At 35.9% G+C, this 21788-nt stretch overlaps 2 protein-coding genes across 2 annotated transcripts; both read right to left on the bottom strand.

Annotated features, from left to right (window-relative positions):
* Positions 1-111: 111 nt before the first annotated feature.
* Positions 112-6442, bottom strand: LOC107760164 (nucleobase-ascorbate transporter 11). The gene is made up of 10 exons (XM_016578177.2): positions 5520-6442; positions 4311-4408; positions 4042-4212; positions 3433-3533; positions 2739-2874; positions 2456-2506; positions 2027-2314; positions 1686-1920; positions 978-1258; positions 112-579 (listed from the first exon to the last, which is right to left on the bottom strand). The coding sequence occupies exons 1-10, from the start codon at positions 6163-6165 to the stop codon at positions 358-360; spliced, it is 2229 nt and encodes a 742-aa protein (XP_016433663.1). The 5' UTR covers positions 6166-6442; the 3' UTR covers positions 112-357.
* Positions 6443-13689: 7247 nt separating this feature from the next.
* LOC107760163 (pescadillo homolog) lies at positions 13690-21433 on the bottom strand. Its single transcript, XM_016578176.2, has 13 exons — positions 21281-21433; positions 21054-21139; positions 20283-20531; positions 20064-20189; positions 19895-19979; positions 19700-19810; positions 19015-19108; positions 18662-18942; positions 17768-17875; positions 15294-15415; positions 14971-15190; positions 14474-14692; positions 13690-13990 (listed from the first exon to the last, which is right to left on the bottom strand). The coding sequence occupies exons 1-13, from the start codon at positions 21302-21304 to the stop codon at positions 13904-13906; spliced, it is 1812 nt and encodes a 603-aa protein (XP_016433662.1). The 5' UTR covers positions 21305-21433; the 3' UTR covers positions 13690-13903.
* Positions 21434-21788: the final 355 nt, after the last annotated feature.

Genomic DNA, 21788 nt, shown 5'->3' with positions numbered 1-21788 from the left:
CGCTCCACTTAAGCTCATCTCATACCAATATTTTTCTGTCTTAGTTTTTTCTAATATTTCTTCACAAACCAAACAGGGAAAGATACCAAAGGCATGTTACCATTGCAATAGTATTTCAATATAGTGCTTCCATTCACCAAAACAAAAAAACCAACTTACATTTCTGTATAATAATGAATAAACTGTTGAATATGGGATTGCTCCAATGCTCTCTTTCACAATTACAGAGATAATGCTATATTTTGGTGAAATCTCTAACCTCCTTGTGTATAAGATGGTAAAAATATGTATATGTACCTTTCACCTATTGTAGCTGTACTCTTTCTAAGCTACGCTCGGATAACAATAAGCTGGAAGTCATGTGCCCACACATTTGGCCCAATGGAAACATCTTGCTACTCTACTTGGTAAAGAGTAGTCTAAAAGGGACGAAGGATCTGTCATTATGTCTTCAGCCTTTGACCAAACGTATACCCCTCGTTCTTGTCTGCTACCAGGGACCGTGTTATCTAATATGAACGCCACCAATAGTGTAACCACCATGTTCAACGACAGAAGTGCATTCATTGCAAAATTGAACTGACAACAACATTAGGAAGAAACAAGACGTCAGTTCTTTGCAAATTCATGGAAATTAAGAAGGAATATAGAGTAAAAAGTACATCCTCTATAGTAACATGTTCTTGTACGCAGTTTCCATGTTATATATCAAACTGCATGCACTTGTTAAGGAGTTTACGGGAGAACTATTCGATTGATTTGTCATGCTGTATACTGCACTAATGATGCACTGTTTTTGTCAAACTTCAGACCTTTACACTGTAAAAAGTCGAAATTTGGTAAATTTATTTGAAATACAAACATCATATAAATTCACTATATGCTTGTTTTATCAAATCCAGAAGATAAAAATAAGACGAGAATTGCCTGTAGGGTGAGTTAAAGGACAATAAAAGAAATCTTTAAAGTGAACTCACTTGTGCATTGCCGGTGTGGACTGGTCCATTGGATGCTGCTGCATAAGGAATTAAATATCCAGGCAAAATTAGGCCGGTCTCTGGTGCATACTGCTGAAAATAAGCAGGGATCGACAAACCAAAGAACAACGATACACCAACAATTATAATGTTTCGGGAACTTGCGTTTTGGGTGTACTGCAATGTTGATAGACCTAGAGCCACAATAAGAGCCCATATAAAGCATAGTACCGCGGCCGCCAACGCTTGTGGTATAGAAGCAAGAATAGCACCAATTTTACCTACCATACAGAAGTAAGAAGATTACGAGCTTACATGTCAATATTGCCGAGATAATTTTCATTGTAAAAGAAGCAAATAACCCGAGCATAGATGTTCGGTATCTAAAAGAATAGACCACCACAAGAAGGCAGTGTGTGTTTGCTTCTAATTCTCAGCTCGCATGTGATTAATGAAACACAGCACTTAGAAACCACCGCAGAAGCAAACCAAACCAAATATCCTTTTACTTTACATTCATGCATGCAGAAATACAAATTAGAGATCTTACGACGAGAACTTATAATTTGGTGTGCAGAAGTGATGCAAAGAAATGCCATAACATCAGTTGATTAACCAAATGCAGTATGCCATCCTTAGGAACAAGATCAGTTGCTTATTAATTAGAAAAAAAGAAGCTTCGATGATGAAGTCTTCACTAACTCATACCTACGAAGGAGAACAGGATTAAGAAAGCAGCTCCAAGCTGTACAGCCCTTCGGTTAGCTACCTTGGTTGCATTGATAGTGTGTACATTCTCTGTCAAAGTTGTTGACCCTGTACCCGTTCCCCAAAGTCCAGCTAATACACTACAGAAACCTTCCAGACCAATCCCCCTGCTGACTATACCCGGGGTTGGGGGTTTCAAATTGATTCGTATTGCTGCGGAGTGATAACTTCCAATCTACAATGTCAAAATCTTGATCAGTTTATAACTCAAACAAACTTTGTTGTTGCTCCAAAAGATAGGTTCATAAATGAACCTTTTACAAAGGTCACTGAGTACTCACCGAGTCAACAGAAGCAACTAGTGACACAATGACCATAATGATTGAAGTCCGTAACCGAAAGGTAGGTATACCCCACTGGAAAGGGTAAGGAATCCTGACCCAAGCAGCGGTTCTCATAGCATTGGAGACATCAGTCCTACAGTGCCTCATTGTATCTGCATGCTTTCGGCAAGCATCAATAAGGATGTTGGAACTTGGTATGTCGGCGCTACAACCCTTAAAGTTATATGCACCGCCAGTCGTCAGGAAAAAAGCATATGCCCAAATGATTATAACACTAACAAGGACCTGCAATAATTCTTTTTGTTTTTTAGCACACACATATGAATATGTGATGATAGTTTCCGCAGTAGCTAAAAAATCATACTGCATATATACAAAAGAAAGTATTAGAAGAGAGAAAGAAGAGGAAGAGCAAAAAATACGTACTGCATATATACGAAACACACGATGACCAAAAATGGATATTCCTCGAAGGTACTGCAAAGAGAAATGATGGAACTAAGTTAGTGAAAGAAAAAGATACACTAGAGCTCAGAAGTGAGACACCTAAAATCAGTTCAGTATCTGATATAAAAGAGAATATGTCATCCATGCCAATATTTTTTTTATATCAAGTAAGAAAGGATTTCATTAAAGAAAGCTAAAAACTTTACGAGTAGTATACCAAAAATAGAAATAACGATCATGAAACATTCACATGGATACCTACCAAGGTAAAAATAAGGAGAAGCAGTATCTGAGGAAGGCTGATTTCTACACAACTACCAGCTTGAGGAAAGCCATAGCTAAAAAATGCTAAACCCACTGCAGCTACTGTTGGTGCGACCACGACTGGATTTATGAAACTGCAGAATATGTCCATAGAATTAATTCTTGGAAGTGTCGTAAAAACAGAACTAGAAAACTGATTGCATACAACGATTATTCAAAGCTAGTCTTGGTAAATGTGTAACTTATACAGACAATTATTACAAAGTTCACTTACATCCAAAAATCCATTATAATCCATCTTTCTTGATGCTTAAGTTGATTTTGATATCTTGCCGTCTATAGCAAGATAGATTTGTAAAGTAAAAGAAAAGAGTATATTGTTAAGGCTAAAATGGTTTTTGAATTCTACACATCACTGCAATTGGTGGATAGCCTTAACCTTCATATGCTTTCTGAAAATCTGTCATGTGTAACGAGTTGGTAATGGGATTAAAAGAATCATTTCAAAATCCATTACTGGTTTACTTATGTCCTTCTCAATAGCATGCAAAATCCAAAGACTACTTGTATAAAATGAAATTTACCTCATATTATTTAGAAAAGAAAGGCAGCTCTTCCAAGTCTCCTAAAAAGGAAATTCACTAAAGGGGGCTGGTCAAGATGGATAATGAGTTAAAGGGCTCAAATATTACCGTAGCAAAAGAGACATCAAGCCACTGTAACCCAAGAAGCTCTGGAAAATCGATCCAACAATTATAGCTCCTTGTAACTCCCTCATTATGTACCTAAATTTCTGCGGACACCCGAAAAAGTTTCCATCAGCAAAAATCCATCATCTATAAAAGCATTTAAAAAGTATAACAACTAATTAAATAAATTTCATGTGCAATCAATATTGACACCACATTATGAGGAATAAGCATGGTCTTTCTAGAAATTTTCCATTGGACATCCAGTGTAAAGATTATAGATTGTTACTGATTCAGGTAACAAAGTTATAGAAGCAATTTGTTCTGGAAATAATCAGAACCTTCAAGTAGTAGTAGAGTAAAAGATGAAGATCATTCACTTTGCATATTTATTCAGGCGCGTAAAATGCTAGATGTATCCCCCCCTCAGGTAATAGAAACAACAAATTTAAGTATAACTCTTGGCTACTAACTGCCAATGGAGGTCTGTTATATCTCATTATGATGCAACGTAATCATTTGAACATATTCAGTACACATACAAAAATGGATACATAAAAGAACCATTTACCTAAACAAAGTCTCACTAGGATAACTTCATTTTTAACTTACATGATCAGCAAGATTCCGGTACTCCTCGGAATTCATGATAACTAATGCAGGCGCCAAATATACAAATGAACTCCCTTGAACCAAAGGGAGACGGGTGCCAAAATATGAGTGCAGTATTGTGGTAAGGCCAGATACTAGCAGCATCGTGGAAACCACATTGGCGGTATCTTTCTGTCACCATATGGAAAATGAAATCAATGAGACTGACAATAAACTTGCTTACTGTACTACTATAATTCACGTTGCAAGTTCATAAGGAAACTACTCACATCACTTCCACCCATGGTGGGAACAATAATCAGAGGGATAAAAATAAGTGAACCAGCCAATGATAAATAGTGCTGCAACCCATAGTACATAAGAGGCACTGCAGTTTAAAGACCAAAAGATGGTCAATTAGTGATCAAGGTAGAATCTCAGGAGATACCACAGCTAATAAATTTCACCATGAAATGTCTTTATTACTTCATCAAGAATAGATCTCAAAATGTGTATGTACTCTTTTTTGCAATGGAAAGACAATTTTGTGATCAAATAGCACAAGTTTGATTCAAAATTCTACAATGGAAGCTTCGGAGATATGTCTACTTGGTCAAAATATCTTGACTTCAGCAATGAATTCTTTACAGTCCAGAACTGTCAGTGCATATTGGATGAGGATTCAAATGCATTCGTGCAGCAGTTTTTCTCGGAATCATGCTAGATATTTTTATCTAGTTCAATATACTGCAGAAAGAAAAGAAGTGAAAGGAACTGGAAAATAAAAAGTGCATATTCCAACGAAGAACACACCCGTGCTTGTCTCCTTTGATGAACAGAACTAAGATGCACTATAATTTCTTTATAGACTTTTCCTCTAGTTTAGGCAAATTCCTTCATTTTCATTCAAAAAACATACTAAGTTAATAACTAACATGCCAAGGTCCATTTTGATAATGAAGGCAAAAGTTTTGTCGCCGTTAAGGGGATTAGTTCGCACTGGGAAAACATGATCATATCTACTACACTTTGTGTTTGAATTTACTTTCCACAAAAGGCTTCATTAAGGATATTACAATTTCAATTACGGTACCATACTTCAAGGATTGGATACATTATCCTTTTGCACATGTGACTTGAGACCCATCAACAGTAATTTATCAGCTCTTCTACTTCAAATACCCTATATTTATTCCCGCTCCGCTTTATACTTCTACTTAGATGGTCATAGAACTGTCTCTCTTAGCAATGCTATTCCAAAAGATTCTTAAATTTCTTCCAAAATTATTCGACATAAAGACATTCACAACCAAAAGGGAAAAAGGATTAGTTCAAATCAATGACAATACGCAAACAACAATAACAACTATGCCTCAGTCCCAAGCAAGTTGGGGTCGGCAATATGAATCCTCATTTCTTTCTGTAAGCTCAACTCCTATCATCATCAAAATCAATGACGAGCAACATTAAAAAATCTTAGAAGCAGAATATGTACTTACCAAGTCCCGGATTTTCCCTTAGTCCACATTTTATCGGCGGAGACTTATGCCACCCTCCATAACTAGGATCTTCACCATCAGGATATCCCACTTCTTCATCCACGTTGACGTCATCCTTCCTAGTTTCTATATGTCCATTCCCATTTACAGCTCCATTAGCACTATTATTACCATTGCCATTCTCATTCAAACCATCTTTCCTATCCTCATTATGAGCTCTCAAAATAGGCTCCATCTCAATTCTCCTTCCAAGATTCTCTCCTCTTCTTGTTCCATTTCCTAAACCCTCACCCAAAACTGGCTCAATTTCAACCCCTCTATTTCTTGCTCTTCCCAAAATAGGATCAAGCTCAATCTTTGGAGATACAGTTTCAGTTTTATTAACCACCCCTCTTTCTAAATCAAATCCAGCATTATCATTCCTCACATTCGGATCTCTCCCATTAGTAAAATCCCTCCTACTTAAACTATTAGCTCTTTCAGTATCCCCAGAAAAAGTTGTTGACACAAAACCAGTTCTTTTAGCCCAAGATTTCAACTCTCTAGGATCATGACCCTTTTTTGGTACAAAAGGCTCAATCTTTGGGTTTTGATCCTTTTGTCTATCCTTTTTTTCTTTCATTTTTGAGTTTGACCCACCTTCCATTTCCCCTTTTCCTCAAATGGGTATAAATTGTTTCAAGAAAAACACCAAAAAAATCAATTCTTTCCTCACCCCCACTACACAAAAACGAGAAAAGAACAAAACTTTAAGCAAATCAAGAACTGAAGTTTCTATAGTGGAGGTGGCAGTGTGAAGTGAATATGGTTTTTTGAGCTCTTTCAAACCATTAGTGGTGGCTGATGAGCTAGTAATAGCTCAAATATTGGTGAAAAGTAGCATTTTCTTTCTTCTACTACAGAGTACTATATTGTGATTATTATTTTTTTGGCATTGCCGCTCAGCTGTTGATATCAAGCTGAAACTTCTTGGGATGATGAAAGTGTAAAGACAAGAATGCCACTATTATTATGTCAGTTGCCGTTGAAATAGTGAGTATTGTGATTGGAGGGTGACTGTAATTATGTCCCTTTTTCAAATAGGTACTTTGGCTCCCTTAGTTTTCAAGCATTGTCTATATCTTAACTCAGTTTTTGGACTCGGTGAGTTAATGTTGTCTTTATCTTGCGTAAGGAAAGAAAATTGTCGGTTCTCTTGAGTAATTTAGGGACTCGGTTATGATTCTTTTTGCCGGCTTCCGAGCTAGTTTGTGAGCACTTTGATTATTTTAGCGGGTATTTTTTATCTTTTTTTTAAATATATATATCAGATAACTGATAAAGTTACTGTCAAGTGAACCTTGACGTAACAGATTTCTGTCATGTGATCAAGAGGTCACGGGTTCGAGTCGTAGAAATAGCCTCTTACAGAAATACAGAGTAAGGCTGTCTACAATAGACACTTGTGGTCTGGCCCTTCTCCGGTCCCCGCGCATAGAGAAAACTTAATGCACTGAGTTGTCCTTTTATATATATCGGGTAACTCCACTTATTAAGTTTTAAGCAAATAGGAAAAAGTCACCTTTCGTGTGGCGTTCGAGCTAGCTTCGACTATTTTATCGGTATCTCTTATTTCTAATCAGTAGGTATATCGGGTAATTCTACGTATTAAGGTTCAAAAATAAAAGAAAAAACCCGCTATTGTGAATAAGAATAATTTAGATAATACTTGTGGGCCGGTTATTTGGAAGGTTGGCCAAGCTGTTGGACCAAGGGCTAGACCACAAAGAAGTCCAAGGACAAGACAACCCAACAAGAGATCCGTTTGGGATCCAGGTGGAGTAGGGAAAGACGTGACAAAGGTTTAAAAGGAGAGTGGTCTACGGCTTCAGGAATTATGCGTATTGTTGAGTAAAATGTCTGCTTCTCCTCATCTTCCTTCTCGAGTGTCTGTATCCTCTCATCCCTATTCTTAGTCTGAGCTTTTCATTCCTTTTTCTCTATCATTTGTATTTATGTTTAGCATCTCTAAATCCTATAATAGTTTTGAGTTGAGTTGTAATTTCCTTTCGAGGTTAAAGCAATAGAAGTATTGAATAACTGGTTTGTTACATTGGTGCTTTCATTGTTCATACTCCAACAATGGTGGTGTTAGATTGATTCAGCGATGGAAACCCAGAGGGTTAGATTTTTCGGGTTGAGCTGTACTTCACCTACCTTGGCTTCTCCGAGAAGGACTGGTTACCTCTTCCTTACCACTACCTTGACGGCGAAGATCTTGCTTAGTTTGATTGGTTGTTTCGAAATAAACAATTTTTTGATTGGAATCATTTTAAGGAGAAACTGAAGCTGTATTTTCGCACTCGAACTAGAGAAGCATCTGGTGGGTTCTTAGCCGTTCACCAGCAGCGAAAGCTAGAGGAAAATTTTCTAGCACGAGCTGCGGCTATTCCATCGTGGTGCAACATTAGCACCTCACCCTAGCCTCAGTATTGGAATAAATACTTAGACAACAACAACCTTAACTTGGAATACGAGGTGCTCGAGGAAATGGCGGATAGGGCAACTAGTACCTTACAAGATGATGAAGCGGATGTTGAACCTAGTGCGTTACCAGAAAATCATATTGATGTCGATTCCATGTACGGTATAGCTAATGGAAGTCATATTGAGTTTGAAATTCTTACAGAGCTATAAGTTGGTACTGAATTGATGACTAAGAAGGTGGAATTCTCAGAAGAAGGCCAGGTGTTAGACAAAATGTCTCACAATCGCTGCTCCACGGTACTCGCTGATGAATCTGATTTAGAAGATGGTGATTCTGAGGAAGACAAGGTGCCTGATGGACATCCCAGACGAACTATTGACAAGAACTATGTCTCTCTAACTGATGCGGCAATTGCTTGCGATAATGAAGCTGAAACGAACACAACTAATTTTTTGGTACCTTTGATTAGTAGAGAGGATGTAGTGCCGAAAGAGATTGTGAGCACTGCTGAAGTCACGCTTCCATTTGAAAATGTCATACCGCTTCACATTCACAGGAGTCCATGTTTGTGGAAATTTTTTTATAAGAATTTTATGCTGGCTAATGAGGTTTCAGATATTACGAGGTATGTTTCTAATGAAATTTTATTTGTTGGGTATGAAGAACCAGCGTGGGATGAAGAGTTCGCGTTAATAATTAAGCATCCATCACTATGTCATTTTCGGCTTATAGTTTTTGGTTGCATAATACCGCATCGCCATACTACTTTACCCTATAAAATATTGGCTATAGATTTGAATTTGGTACACTCATTATCTGTTCATATTGAACTCTTCATATCGACTCTATCTACCATGGTTGACTTATCTCAAGCTCCGATGGTACAGAGTCATCACGTGGTACTGAGTTGTTTCAACAACGAGAAATCTTTGAATTGGGTTTTACAAATAAAGAGGCATTTTTATTTCTACTCCATATCTAATGATTTCAAACTTTCTCTGACGTCCGTTTATCTAGATGGCAATGTGCAAGTTAAAGGCTCAAAGAATGCGGTTCAACAGAAGCTATTTGCTACTAGCCTATTCAAGGGAGCTACAAATATCAAAGAGGAAATGGTTCCAGCAGAGTTTTGCCCAATCTTACAGAATCTTACTCATATGATGGATTCGGAACATGTAGGGAAAGTTCTATCGAATCATTTGGAGTTTATTATTAGGTCTCGAGTTCTAAGTCTTCAGACTCTTATCTACCAACCTATAACTGAGCTTGAAAATGAGTTGAGCTTTCTTGGGAAGCACATTATCATGGCACCAAGGATAAACTCTGAGATCTTAACTCTAAAAAGTCATCTAGAGTATGTGGCTTCTACCTCTATGACTCAAGTGTGGGATCCTGGACGAAAATGGTGCATGCATTCTTCCATTTTGCTATCTGATTTTGCATTGGAAAAAGATGTTTAAGATACATTGCAACAGAAGCTTCTTACATCACTCTTGTTTCGCCCAATGAGTGAGGAATATGCATTTTCTTCCTGTTCTTCACTCTCTAGCAACCAAGTCGTGTTAATGAATTTCTCTCGTACTAGAACAAAAGTGTTTTATCCACAAACCTGTCCATATTACAAATGTTCCTTGCACTATTTTATAGAGAATTTTAATCTTTGTAATACTTTTTGGAATGTTTTCGATGAGGCAGGACCTGCACGAGTGCTACCAGTTCAAACCTTACAGACGGAGATCACAAAATTTTTTGTGTAGTTTATGGATGTGGTCAAGGAAATCCAATAGGATGACAATATTGCAACATGGGAGAAAGCCACATCTTGCCATAAGTCTTGCTGTAATTGTGCAATCACTGTGGTCATTGTTGCAATTAATTTTCAACTATATGGACCTAATTGGTTACTTTGTGGATCAAGAGCATGTAGTTTGTCAAGTGGCAGAAGAAGAGCTTTATAATTGTGGACTGATATTCTTTAGTTACTGATCTTGACTGTAGTAATCAGACCATTTCAACAACAACACAAATTAACCGTACTCATAGACTGTTCGACGGAGATGGTTGAATTTATTAAACGCGAAGGTAATCCACTTGTCTTTTATTATGCTTGCATTCTAGGAGTAATATTGCATTGTCTATCCGCTAAGCTAGCACATCTGGTGCTTGACGTGCATGCCAGTATAGTTGAAGATCACTTTGTAGTTGGTGATTGTATTTTTGTCAAACTTCCTACTTATTGGCAGTACTCTGAGAGATTACAGCAATATCATCAATTGGAAAGGCAATACTTTAGTCCTTTTAAAGTGCTTCAGCATATTTGGGTTGTTGTCTTTAAATTTGAACTTTTCGAAGCTGAACGATATATCTTATTTCTCGCATATGTACACTCAAGTGTTGCAATAACCAGCCTAACCAACAGAACGTGCTACTGCAGAACCTTGAGGGCAAGGTTCTCAATTCAGGGGGGAGTATTGTTGTGAACAGGAATAATTTAGATAATACTTGTGGGCCAGTTATTTGGAAGGTTGGCCAAGCTGTTGGGCCAAGGGCTAGACCACAAAGAAGCCCAAGGACAAGACAACCCAACAAGAGATCCGTTTGGGATCCAGGTGGAGTAGGAAAAGATATGACAAAGGTTTAAAAGGAGAGTGGCCTACGGCTTCAGGAATTATGTGTATTGTTGAGTAAAATGTCTGCTTCTCCTCATCTTCCTTCTCGAGTGTCTGTATCCTCTCATCCCCATTCTTAGTCTGAGCTTCTCATCCCTTCTTCTCTATCATTTGTATTTCTGTTTAGCATTTCTAATTCCTGTAATAGTTTTGAGTTGAATTGTAATTTCCTTTCGAGGTTGAAGCAATAGAAGTATTGAATAACTGGTTTGTTAACACGGGTTCGCTTATGTATTATCAATTTATCATATCATGTTCTTGTTTGTCTATTACATTCCGAAGGAAATTGGACTATCTTAGTATTGTTTTACTAGTTCTGAAGATTCATGTTAGTTTTTAAATTTTCTTTTATTAAATGGGTTTAATATTCATGTCAGCAGTAAAAGTATAGAATATAATCGAGTTATTTATTAAGTAATTACATATAAATCTTTTAATTAGTATTAATTAATATAATCTGATATAAATAGTATCACAAGTTAAAATTCATTAGTAGTGTTAAAGAGCTTTTGTAGAAAGCGGGAGGGAGAGGGATATGTGTCTATAAATTAGAAGTTTGAATTATGAAAATTAAGCTCGATATTAGAGATTTGTCATGACTATAATCAAGAAAATGATGTTAAACAATGGAAATGAGTCTAACTTCATTATATTGTCAAAACAAGAAGAAAAAATGATACTGTATAGCCAGTACATGTATATCAGTGGCTACATAAGAGTTTTTGTATATATATATATATATATATATATATATATATATATATTATGTATGTTATATACAAATTTTATACATTTTTTCGGCTATCGAATTTAAATAGTTTTTGTTTCTTGCTAAAAGTGAAAAAGCGGCTCTTACTCCTTCATTCATTACAAATACTCCTAAAAAATTACATGAATAGAGGAGATTTTAGTGATTTTCTAAATCTTGATTCTCTTCATTGCCTTTCTTCTTAAACACATTAGTACTTATCTAATCAATTTCTGTACAGTATCTGATATTGACAACCTACTGATACGTACCAAACTTTGTATTTTAAAGTACTTTTTTAGAGGAAGTGAAATGGATTAATGGACACGAGCCGTAATGTGTAATAAAGAGGGAAAAAAAGGATGATATATAGTAGAAGCCATGTGCAAAGCTGCCCTAAGTATTTAAGCAATAGTCGAAGTGTCATTATTTGAGTGGTAGAGTGGTGATAATGATGTTTAACGAGAAACAGTGTTATTTAGTGGAAGAAAACACAAAATTCAAAGGATTTATTGGAAATGTTAATTGGAGAAAGAAAGGCAAGAAAGCTAGGAAAAGTGAAGTTTATTCTATCACAAGATCAACTCTGGACTTCATAGCTTAGAAAAGCAATTAAACTAATTATACATATATATGACATATTTGCCGACTATTTTTTAGATGAACGGCTATTTAAATTAATTTATTAAAATAATCAGGAGATAAAGTTACTGATTATTTGGCCAGGAGGTCACGGGTTCGAGCCGCGGAAACAGAAATGCAAGGTAAGTTTGCGTACGATAGACTCTTGTGGTCTGGTCATTTCCCGAATCTCACACATAACGGGAGCTTAATGCTTGTCTTTTAATCATATTTCTCTAGTTTGATAATTGGGATAAAATGGTTACAAAACTTGTAATTATTTGATTTTTGACACCCTTGAGGAATAAGATAAGATTGCTCGTTTGGGTTTTTTGATGATGATGCGTAACCAAACAAAAGGTCTTGACTTCATCATTTTGTTTTTGCTACCACCCCTCTACTTCCCATTTCGTCAAGCTTTCTTTTGGGGTATGGGTGGGGCTTTTTTTTTTGTTAATTTTAGGGTATTCTTCAATTTTTCTTTTTTAGCATTGTACTAATTGGTATGTTATCTCCAAATTTGCATTTAGATGATGTTGGGAAAAAAGAAGAAGATGATCTTAAACATTATCTTAGAGCCCGTTTGGATGGGCTTATTTTAAGTGGCTTTTAAGCAAATAACTTTTAAGTCATAAGTTAGGAATTCTAATTTTTGGTTTGTTTTTGTTATTTTAGCTTAAAAACAAGTGCTTAAAAGCACTTTTTACTTTATTCGAACACTATAAAATGACTTAAACTTAAAAGCACTTAAATAAACCAAACGGGCTCTTACTTATTTACAAAAAGCAGAGGCTGAACATCTCTTGGGGTGGATCGTTCCCCGGACCTTATGTGAATTCTAAATACCTTATGCATCGAATTGCCCTTTAAATTCATTGGTTCAAAGAGTTTTAAATGGGGTGAACACAAGATTAATGAAATAAACTCTACATAATTAACATCGCATGATTTTCCTTCAAAATCTAATCTCAAAATCATTGAAGCTTGGATTTTCATTTTCTCCCTTAAGATTATTGCAAAATCGTAAGCTCTAAGTATCCCGTGGTAGACAAAGTTTACTTTTTATCAACAAAAATAAAAAAAGATACTATATCCTTTTAGACTTTTTCCAATGCAATTAACTGGCTTTTGGAGATCAGATAAGCATAAAATTGTAAAAAAGTTTCTAATATCTTATATTAGTGCCTGCTAAAAGTTTCACAGATTCGAAACAGTAAACTTTACAATGGCTGTCTTGGAACTGTCTAATTGGAGAGAGGCAGGGGAGGGAAGCTTCCCTTTTGCCTATCTTTCCAAAATATTATTTACCTCTATTGATATTTGAACTGTGACCTCCCATAATTTTTATTTGCTCTTCATTGATATTTTCTAGCACTATTGAGATTTGAACTATGATCGATCTCCCATAATTTTTACTCAGGACTTCATTGACATTGGCAGCTAGATCATATATTAGCTTTCCCACTGCATACATAATCTAAAATTTGCTGTTTCCATGTCAATTAAATTGTGTGACCATCTCGTTTAAAAAGTTTTACTTAAATCATATTTTCAACAATAATTGTTGAAAATATGAATAGAAGACCACTAATTTGGCAGGGGAGAAGCTTACATTAGTAAGCGGTGAAACATCAAACTAGACAAATTAAGAATACTTTTGTCAAGTCCAGGAAATAAAGTATGTATTAACCCGCTAACAGTAATCAATTAAGACATACAATACTAAAAATAAAGATTACCCATGACAGCAAAATTTTAGCCGATTGGCAGTACATAAACCAATATACAAGATTATAGAATTACCAGTCCAAAAGAAAAGCAAACGAAAGACTACAACGCAGTGAATAATTTTAAATGACTGGCATAATTAACTGCTTCCTTATTTCTCTGATATTTTTCCTTCTTTAATCATTCTGTTCCTCTGCTTCAAACGGTCAACATTAGCTTGTTTCTTCTCTTTGCCCATCTGCAGACCATTATATAAATGAATCAAGACAAAGAAACCCTCATAATGCACAATACGGCGAGCATTCTAACAGGCGCGTATGTAGTGTGATAATAGCGGGTTCAACTGAACCCATAGCTTTCGATGCGGAGTAAAAATTCGTTAAAATTGCAAAAATAGTAGATATGAACTCGTAACTTAAAAAATATAATGGGTTCAATGCTAAAAAACTAAAAAGTTGAATCCATAGAGTTCAAATTCTAGATCCGCCTTTGCATTCTAAGATTTGGCAATATAAAATGTACAAATAGCAAGATGTGGCTGAGGTAACATTGTTTGGACCACTTAACAGGTAAGAGGCTATTCCATTAAATACCATTTTCACATGGCATTTCTTCTTTCATGGATGTTTTAAGTAAACCTACACCGCAGTACCTAAATAGATCAACCATGCTAAAGTAAAAATAAAAGTGCGTTAAACTATGAGAGCAAAGAAAACATTACCTTCATAGCATCTAGTAGCTTCCTCTTTTTACGAGGCATGAGAATATCGGACATGCTGTCTGCGTCCTTAGAAATTTGACTTATATCTGGAAGAGAATCTCCTCCAGTATCAATGTCCTCAGAAACACTATCCTTATTCCCACCTGAAGCAGCAGAAATTTGGGTACTTCCAAGTTCTTTTTTCAGTTCATCATGATACTGCTTCTGAAGAATTGACATCTGCACCAACCAAATTCTGTTAGGCTGGAAAAAACATGTAGCACTAAAGTAGAAATGAAAAATCAGCTGAAAGCTATTAGATACAGGTATCTCAAATTAAAACATCACTAAGCAAGTGTAAAATGCCACTGCTCTTCTAGGAGAGGCAACATGAAAGTTAGTTCGCATTTCAAGCAAATGCAGCTCCCGAGTTTTTCATTACACTACCAGGGATAATCTTTTTTTTAAAGGCAAATCAAACCACTTATCTTCTTTTTCATCCCTCATCTAAATTGTACCTTGCGCTTTTTCTCGGCAGCTTCAATAGCTTCAGCCCGGTCAATGACGCCTTCCACAAGTAAATTTTGAGGGTCGTCCAAATCCTCTTTGCCCACCCCTGGCATTGGAAGCACTTCTTGTCTTGCAGCTGCCTGTAGACGCTTGATGGTCTCTGCATATTCAGGAACATATCCTTCGGCCTCATTATCAACAAAAGGTGACAAGTGTGGTGGAGGAATCCTGTTGACAATGTTATGCATCCATTATAATATTTAGTTGACTTTTATTGCTAGCTAATAAATAATAGAAACCTAAGGCAAATCCACACTATCTTAAAGCTTACCTTCCCACAACATATTCATCAACTGGTAAAAGGATGCGTGCATTAATACAATCATAAATCCACTGTGGCTGGACATATTCTCGGGAAAGGAATTTGTGGCCCTGAGTGGGGCGGTCAACAATCTGCACAAGCATATGATGATATGAACATAAATGCAAGAACAAATTTCACGAGGAATGTAAAACTAAAAGTATGATTCACGATATCTGAAAGAACACCTGCCCAAAGCACAAGATTTCCGTGACGAATACTAGATATTACGCAATTGTACGTCTTCCCCTAATATATAGATGCTGGACATCCAAACCACTTTTGATCAGGAACATCCTAACCACACTAACTTGTCTCATTTTATTCAAGAAGCTGTGATAAATAATAAAATGTTTCCGCACAAACTTTTTTCATATGGTTAATAATACCCATCAATTTTGTTTTAAAAAAATGATGCAGAATATACAAGAGAAGAGCAGCATGTAATAGTCCCAGCTTCATGTAACCTATTAGCAGCTATAATACCGTTCCTGCACAATTGAACTTTACGCGGACTGGGTTTAATTTTACTCACATAAAACCAAAATACAGCAAGAAGGTGAAATAGGAAGTCCAATATACAATGAAAATCTCAAAAATGACCACAAATGTTTTATTTCAGTCTAGTACTTCAATCAATCAACAAGATCTCGATATTAAATGTACAATAAACTTAACTAACTACTACTTTAACGAACAATTATTTCTTATAAACTGCATTTACACTCCCAGATAAACCAGCACATGGCGAAATGTGTATACACTAGGTACTATTAGGATTTATCCTAAACGGAAGAGGTTAAAAGTTTATTGCACTAGCACTTCTTCAATGTCAAATAGAATGGCACACAGTCCATTTTGGGCACTACTAATAAAATGTCAGATATACATGCATAGTATATGCCGACGACTTTTTTTCACTTAATAAGTGAAGGGGAGAGGGAAGCGAGGCTTAGCGAGCTTTATAAGGTGTCGCGACCACGACATAAGACGCAGGCAGGTCGTGTGCCTAATGAGTGCTTCTACTTTATAAGGTTAAAAGTTTATTGCACTAGCACTTCTTCAATGTCCCGGTGGCATGTCGTGGTCCACGACATAAGACGCAGGCAGGTCGTGTGCCTAATGGGACCTTTACTCATTACTTTCCCTTCTCTTTCTTTCACCATTCCACCTAGGTCCCGGTGGCATCTTCACTCTCCGAGAGAGTAGAAGCACCTCATACAGATATAATATACATGCATGTGTACACACACACGCATCATCATCATCATCTCACTTTGGACCCATTTGCATGACCATAAAATGCAACTTAATAAATTTTTGCTAAGTCAATGTTTTCCTATTAAGAAGTGTGCCAAGCAGAACTGCAGCACTGGCTTTGGAAGCACAAGTCCAAATTATGTTATTATCAAATGGTAACATTTTTTCTTTTTTGTAAACTCTACAATATGAGGAAGAGATGGAAGAACCAGAAAATGTGAACTTATTTTTCTACACGTGAAAACATTGAAGGAAGGTTTTGAGCAAATGAGTAAAATACATCATTTAATAGAAGATTTTGAAATTAAAAACAGAACATTATTTATGGCTGAAAACACATGGAGAAGTATATATCACATATACAATTTCAAAGACACATGTTAAAGCAAGATTTCAATAACTGTTTTGAGACTAGGGGCCCGTTTGGATTGGCTTAAAAAAAGTGGCTTTTAAGTTAAGTGCTTAAAAGCACTTTATAAGTGCTGGAACTTGTTTTATAAATAAGCAGTTATGTGTTTGGATAAAAGTGCTGAAACTTAAAACAAGCTGATGAAGTGTTTGGTAAACAAGTGCTGGTAAGCACTTTTTCTTGTTAAAATGACTGAAATATCCTTAAAGTTGTTAACATTATAAAGAAGATGATGACTATAATATTATATTTTCCGTCCATAGCTTCAAATTCAGGGGTAACACGTAAATTCATTGAATGATTTGATTTTAGAATATAGTTACACCAATTAAAAAAAGGAAGGATTCAACGACCAAAAAAATTAAACGTTATGGAACCAAAAAAAGAAGCCAAAAGAACAATATTTACAAAATATTGGAATGTATCAAACATTATTTAAAAAACTATTGTTTGCTTCACTTTAAGAACTTCAAGAAATTGACAAATATTGGAGAATGGAGAAAAAAATAGTATGTTGTAGGGTTTTTACTTGGGGGTAATTTCGGGATTAAAAAAAATTATAAAGGATAAGAATGTAATATTCTTGGTCAAAGCAATATGGCTTTTAAGCCAATTTAGAAAAAGTTGGGTTTTCCAACTTATTGGTTTTGGCTTTTTTAAGCAGATTTTAACTTTTTTAAGCTCATTTTTTGGTTGCCAAACACTTCCACAAGTTAAACCCATCCAAACAGGCTCTAGGTTTATTGCTATTTAAATTTCAGTTTTGTAACCTTACCTGATGAGTAATACTCTGGTCAGTCTCTTTAAATGGTGCCCCTTCTCCATCCCAAGAAACGATACCACCAAAAGCAGGGATAACAAACAACAGTGACTCTCTCGGAACCTAAGCATGAGAGATAAAAGCAGCATGATAAATGAGAAGAGGAACAAAAAGGAAAAGGATGCACAACGGCACCAAGATCACAACAAAATTTTTTTGTTAACAATCATGAGTTAAAAACATCATGACAAGTGAGAAAATGGGCAAAAGCAAGGGCCGCATAGAAGCTACAGATTCTGAAGTTTATTCTTCCTTGAAAAATGAAATGCCAAAACTTGAAAGAATAAATGAATATGAATAAGATGAAGACCAACATAACGAGGAATTAAATCCAAAATAAGAGATGAAAAAATCAATAATAGTAGGCATAGACACCAGATTCATTGCTCAAAATAGCTACACAGATCCCTCATGGTCTACTGCCGGCACAGCCAAACACCTCCTCAAAATAAACTATAGGGCTATGTTAGAAATGAAAATAACATAATCAATCCGAAATAACGTCAGACAATAAAAGGTTTAAAGTTCCTTGATGACACAAATAAATTATCATCATTTTATGGGATTAAATGCATGTCTCTACTATTATCCTAATGAATTTCATCCCAGTAACAATTCTACTTTGAACTTTATTTCCTAAAGTGCTCCAACGACGAACCACCACACTCCTTTTTTCCTGCTACAGGTGGAAATGAAAGATTATAGCAGAAAAAGATGGAAACAAAGAAAAAATTAATTTCCTTTCAATATAAGATTCTTCATATATATTATATTAAAAAGAAAATATCAGTTATTAGAAAAACCACCATTTTAAATATATTACTCCACTTTAAAAGAAACATCTCCAACCTCACGACTCAAGAAGAACTTGACATCCTTGAAAAGTGCTTTGCATTTCCTGGTTTCGGAATCATCTTCATCACTTTCTGCAGCATTTTGAACAAGGTGCATTAAGGCACCTGGTTCATTGGAAGGAAGCTGTTGTTGAAGTTGTGCCAGTCTAAGTTCAGATTCATCATAGTTTGTCCCCTCTCCCAGGTCCTTACTCACATCAGATTCAGAGATGCTAGCAGCTTTTGACTCTGTCATGGAGGCTCTGCTATCGAAGAACCTAGATAATGCATAAAGATCTGCAAAATTGGGATAATCTTGTTAACTAGCTGATAAAAAAATCAAGTAAAAAAGAAAAGATGAAGTCTTACCAGCAGCTAAAGCCTCAAGCCGAGAATCAAGAATGGGAGGATATTTCACATTTATTGAATGGTAAAGCTTGAAATTAACAAAAGCTAGGAGTGTCTGCATTCAAAAATTTTAACATGTCAAACTTGACAACAATCATATAATAATGTATTGGAGAAATCAACTCAGAGGCAAGAAAATACTCTCTTCAAATTCAACAAATGTGCATACAGCTCTTCACTGAAAAGGTAAGTATTAAGAATATGCATACAACTCTACCAATGTAAATCTATGAAAGACAGAGACAAAAGCAAGCAAAATTCTCTCCCTTTTCAAATTCAACAAAGAGGCATACAACTTCACAATCTTAGATGGACTTGCATCTAGACAATCCACTTCCACTAACTACTGTTTGTACTCAATTGCAAGAGAATGGGCAAGAGACCATGGTATACTGTAGACACACGGGTTACTTTTTCTGTTTCAATCTAGCATCCTAGCCAAGTTTTCCTTTGGGAAGGTGCACAGTTAGAAAAATGGTTCACCAACGCAAATTCCTATTTTTCTTAGCTCTCCAGTACAAGTTGCTGACTCAAGAAAATGATCAAGACTTCTACTACAAAGGGTTTTAAGTTGAATCACTCTTACAAGCAACAAAAACGCCTCAAATAGCAATTCAAAATAATGACATATACAAATGCTACTGGCCTCATAAAATTCCAAGAAAGTCAGCATGATGTTGTAGTCAACGTCTGCAGGAAGTACTTGTTGCAATGCATGTGGAGTTAACCAAGTGATTTTTTGCCCATCTATTTCTGCCTGCAGAGATCCATTAGTAAATCAAGCTAAGCAAAACATACCACCAGGTTTGTGGGAATTACACAAACTACAAAATCATAATACCTGGTAATATATTCCTTTCACTGATATAAATGTTTTCCGTAGTTTGTGGGTGCGCGAAACGTAGGCCTGCCATTCATGGCTCAACCTAATCCATGAAGAGTAAGTTTGATAAGCATGCATATAGGTAAATAAATAACACTGTCAAATAGACATGAAAAGAGCCTTTCACCTTCGACAGTTATGGACACGGTTTACCGGTATCTTCTCTCTTTCTACAGCAGGCAATGCAGCAAACAAGTGCACCATACTAAGGCAGTCATCCAAATCTCTAAGTGCATCAATGAATTTAGGGTACCTAGAACAATCATGACAAACAAGAGTAGCTAAGTACCCGACATGCTGCTGAGTCACTTGAAAAACAATAATATCTATGATCGCATAAACTAACCTTTCTCGAATAAGCATGTCAAGAGTATAAGTGGGTTTTCGAGTTAACAGGCGTTCAGCAAGATCCCGATTTTTCTTTGAGACTGCTTTTTTAATCTTCTTCTCGTATGCTCGCATTTCTCTGAACTTCTCGAGTAGGGGCTCATGTTTAAGGAACAAAATATCTTTTGTGTGATAGTAGGTACGGTGGTTTCCCTTAACCTTCTTCTTTGGTTCACGGGGGAAAATACCTTTCAAGATGCATAGCTTCCTGTGTCCACAGAGAAAACAACAAAAGTTAGTAAATGATCTTCCATAAAGAAGGATAGGCCTAATAGAGCAGACTTATATTACAGACTCCAATGTGTTCAGATTTGAAGCATAGTTTATTTAGTCTTCCTTAAATCACTACCATGCACATTAAAGTCCGAAAATTTTGACATTAACTGCATAATAATAAAGACACCAAAAAGCTTATACCTCAAAAGAAAAACACAAAGTTGCAATTCTTGAACCCTTTTGCCACTCAACACCTTATATATAACCCAAAATGAAAATGGTTTTCCCTATTTGCACAGTATAGTTTTTCAACAAAAGGGCTCCGCCACTGAATACAACCAATAGCCCAAAAATAGCAGATACACCACAAAATCATTTTTTTAATACAAGAGCATTCTAAGACAGAACCAAAAAAGCTTCTTCTCATTGCTTATTACACATGTTAATAATATAAGCTACTGCCACAAAGGGATTAAAAATAGAGAAAAAATAAATAGAGAGAAAAGGGAAAAACCTGAAGAGTGATAAACTGACTTGAAGGTATTTCACAGCTTGTGATTTTGTAATATATCTTGCTGCATTTCCTTCCTTTTTCTTTCCCTGAAAACAATAAACAAATTGCATCAATTTTTTTGCATCAAACGATAAGCTGCGGGGCCAAAACCCTAGGGGCAAATTGCATCAAAATTGAAAAGGCAAAACATAACTAATCAACAATAAAAGAAAATACTAGAAACTTACAGCAGGCCTGTAATGCTTCGGCATAGCTGCAGAATCGAAATGTTCCCTTCAAACTAACTGCAAAAAGTGGGAGACTGACGTTAGAGGCGGTCTGTATTAGTATATATATGGGCGGCTCTAGGGTAAGGCAAGCCTTAGGTCCCCAAATATTTAACTGGGGAGGTGATTAAATGAGAATATTAGGAAAGGTGTAGAGAATCAACGGTGATTATCTCTTGCTTAATTTAGACCCTCTAATCTTAGCAAACACTAAAAGATGACGGTAAAAGCTTTTTACTCACCTAAGGTTACACCAAATATGTTAATTATTTAACGGGCGAAAATCATTTACATACCAAGTTTACTTCAAAAATCAAACTCATACTCCAACTTTAAACAATTATCATTTTCATCATTTTATCCTATGCAATGTCTACTTTACCCTTGATATTTTCGACTCCCCATATATATAATACATTTTTTATATTATTTAGATATTTTTTAATGCGGGTACTTATTAATATATTAA

The sequence above is a fragment of the Nicotiana tabacum genome, chromosome 13, assembly GCF_000715075.1.
Source record: "Nicotiana tabacum cultivar K326 chromosome 13, ASM71507v2, whole genome shotgun sequence".
NCBI lineage: Eukaryota > Viridiplantae > Streptophyta > Magnoliopsida > Solanales > Solanaceae > Nicotiana > Nicotiana tabacum.
The sequence above is the reverse complement of the archived record's forward strand: the minus strand, read 5'-3'. Positions and strand labels throughout refer to the sequence as shown.

Bases quoted from the DNA above. Each gene is read 5' to 3' on its own strand.
- LOC107760164 (XM_016578177.2), bottom strand. From the start codon at position 6,165: ATGGAAGGTGGGTCAAACTCAAAAATGAAAGAAAAAAAGGATAGACAA. The intron at 4,409-5,519 runs GTAAGTACATAT...TTTAAACTGCAG, and splicing joins AAGGGAAAATCCGGGACTTG to TGCCTCTTATGTACTATGGG. The intron at 4,213-4,310 runs GTGAGTAGTTTC...ATATGGTGACAG, and splicing joins CCACCATGGGTGGAAGTGAT to AAAGATACCGCCAATGTGGT.
- LOC107760163 (XM_016578176.2), bottom strand. From the start codon at position 21,304: ATGCCGAAGCATTACAGGCCTGCT. The intron at 17,876-18,661 runs GTTGGAGATGTT...TCTCATGCTTAG, and splicing joins AGTTCTTCTTGAGTCGTGAG to GTTCCGAGAGAGTCACTGTT. The intron at 15,416-17,767 runs GTAAGGTTACAA...ATGCTTGTGCAG, and splicing joins ACCAGAGTATTACTCATCAG to ATTGTTGACCGCCCCACTCA.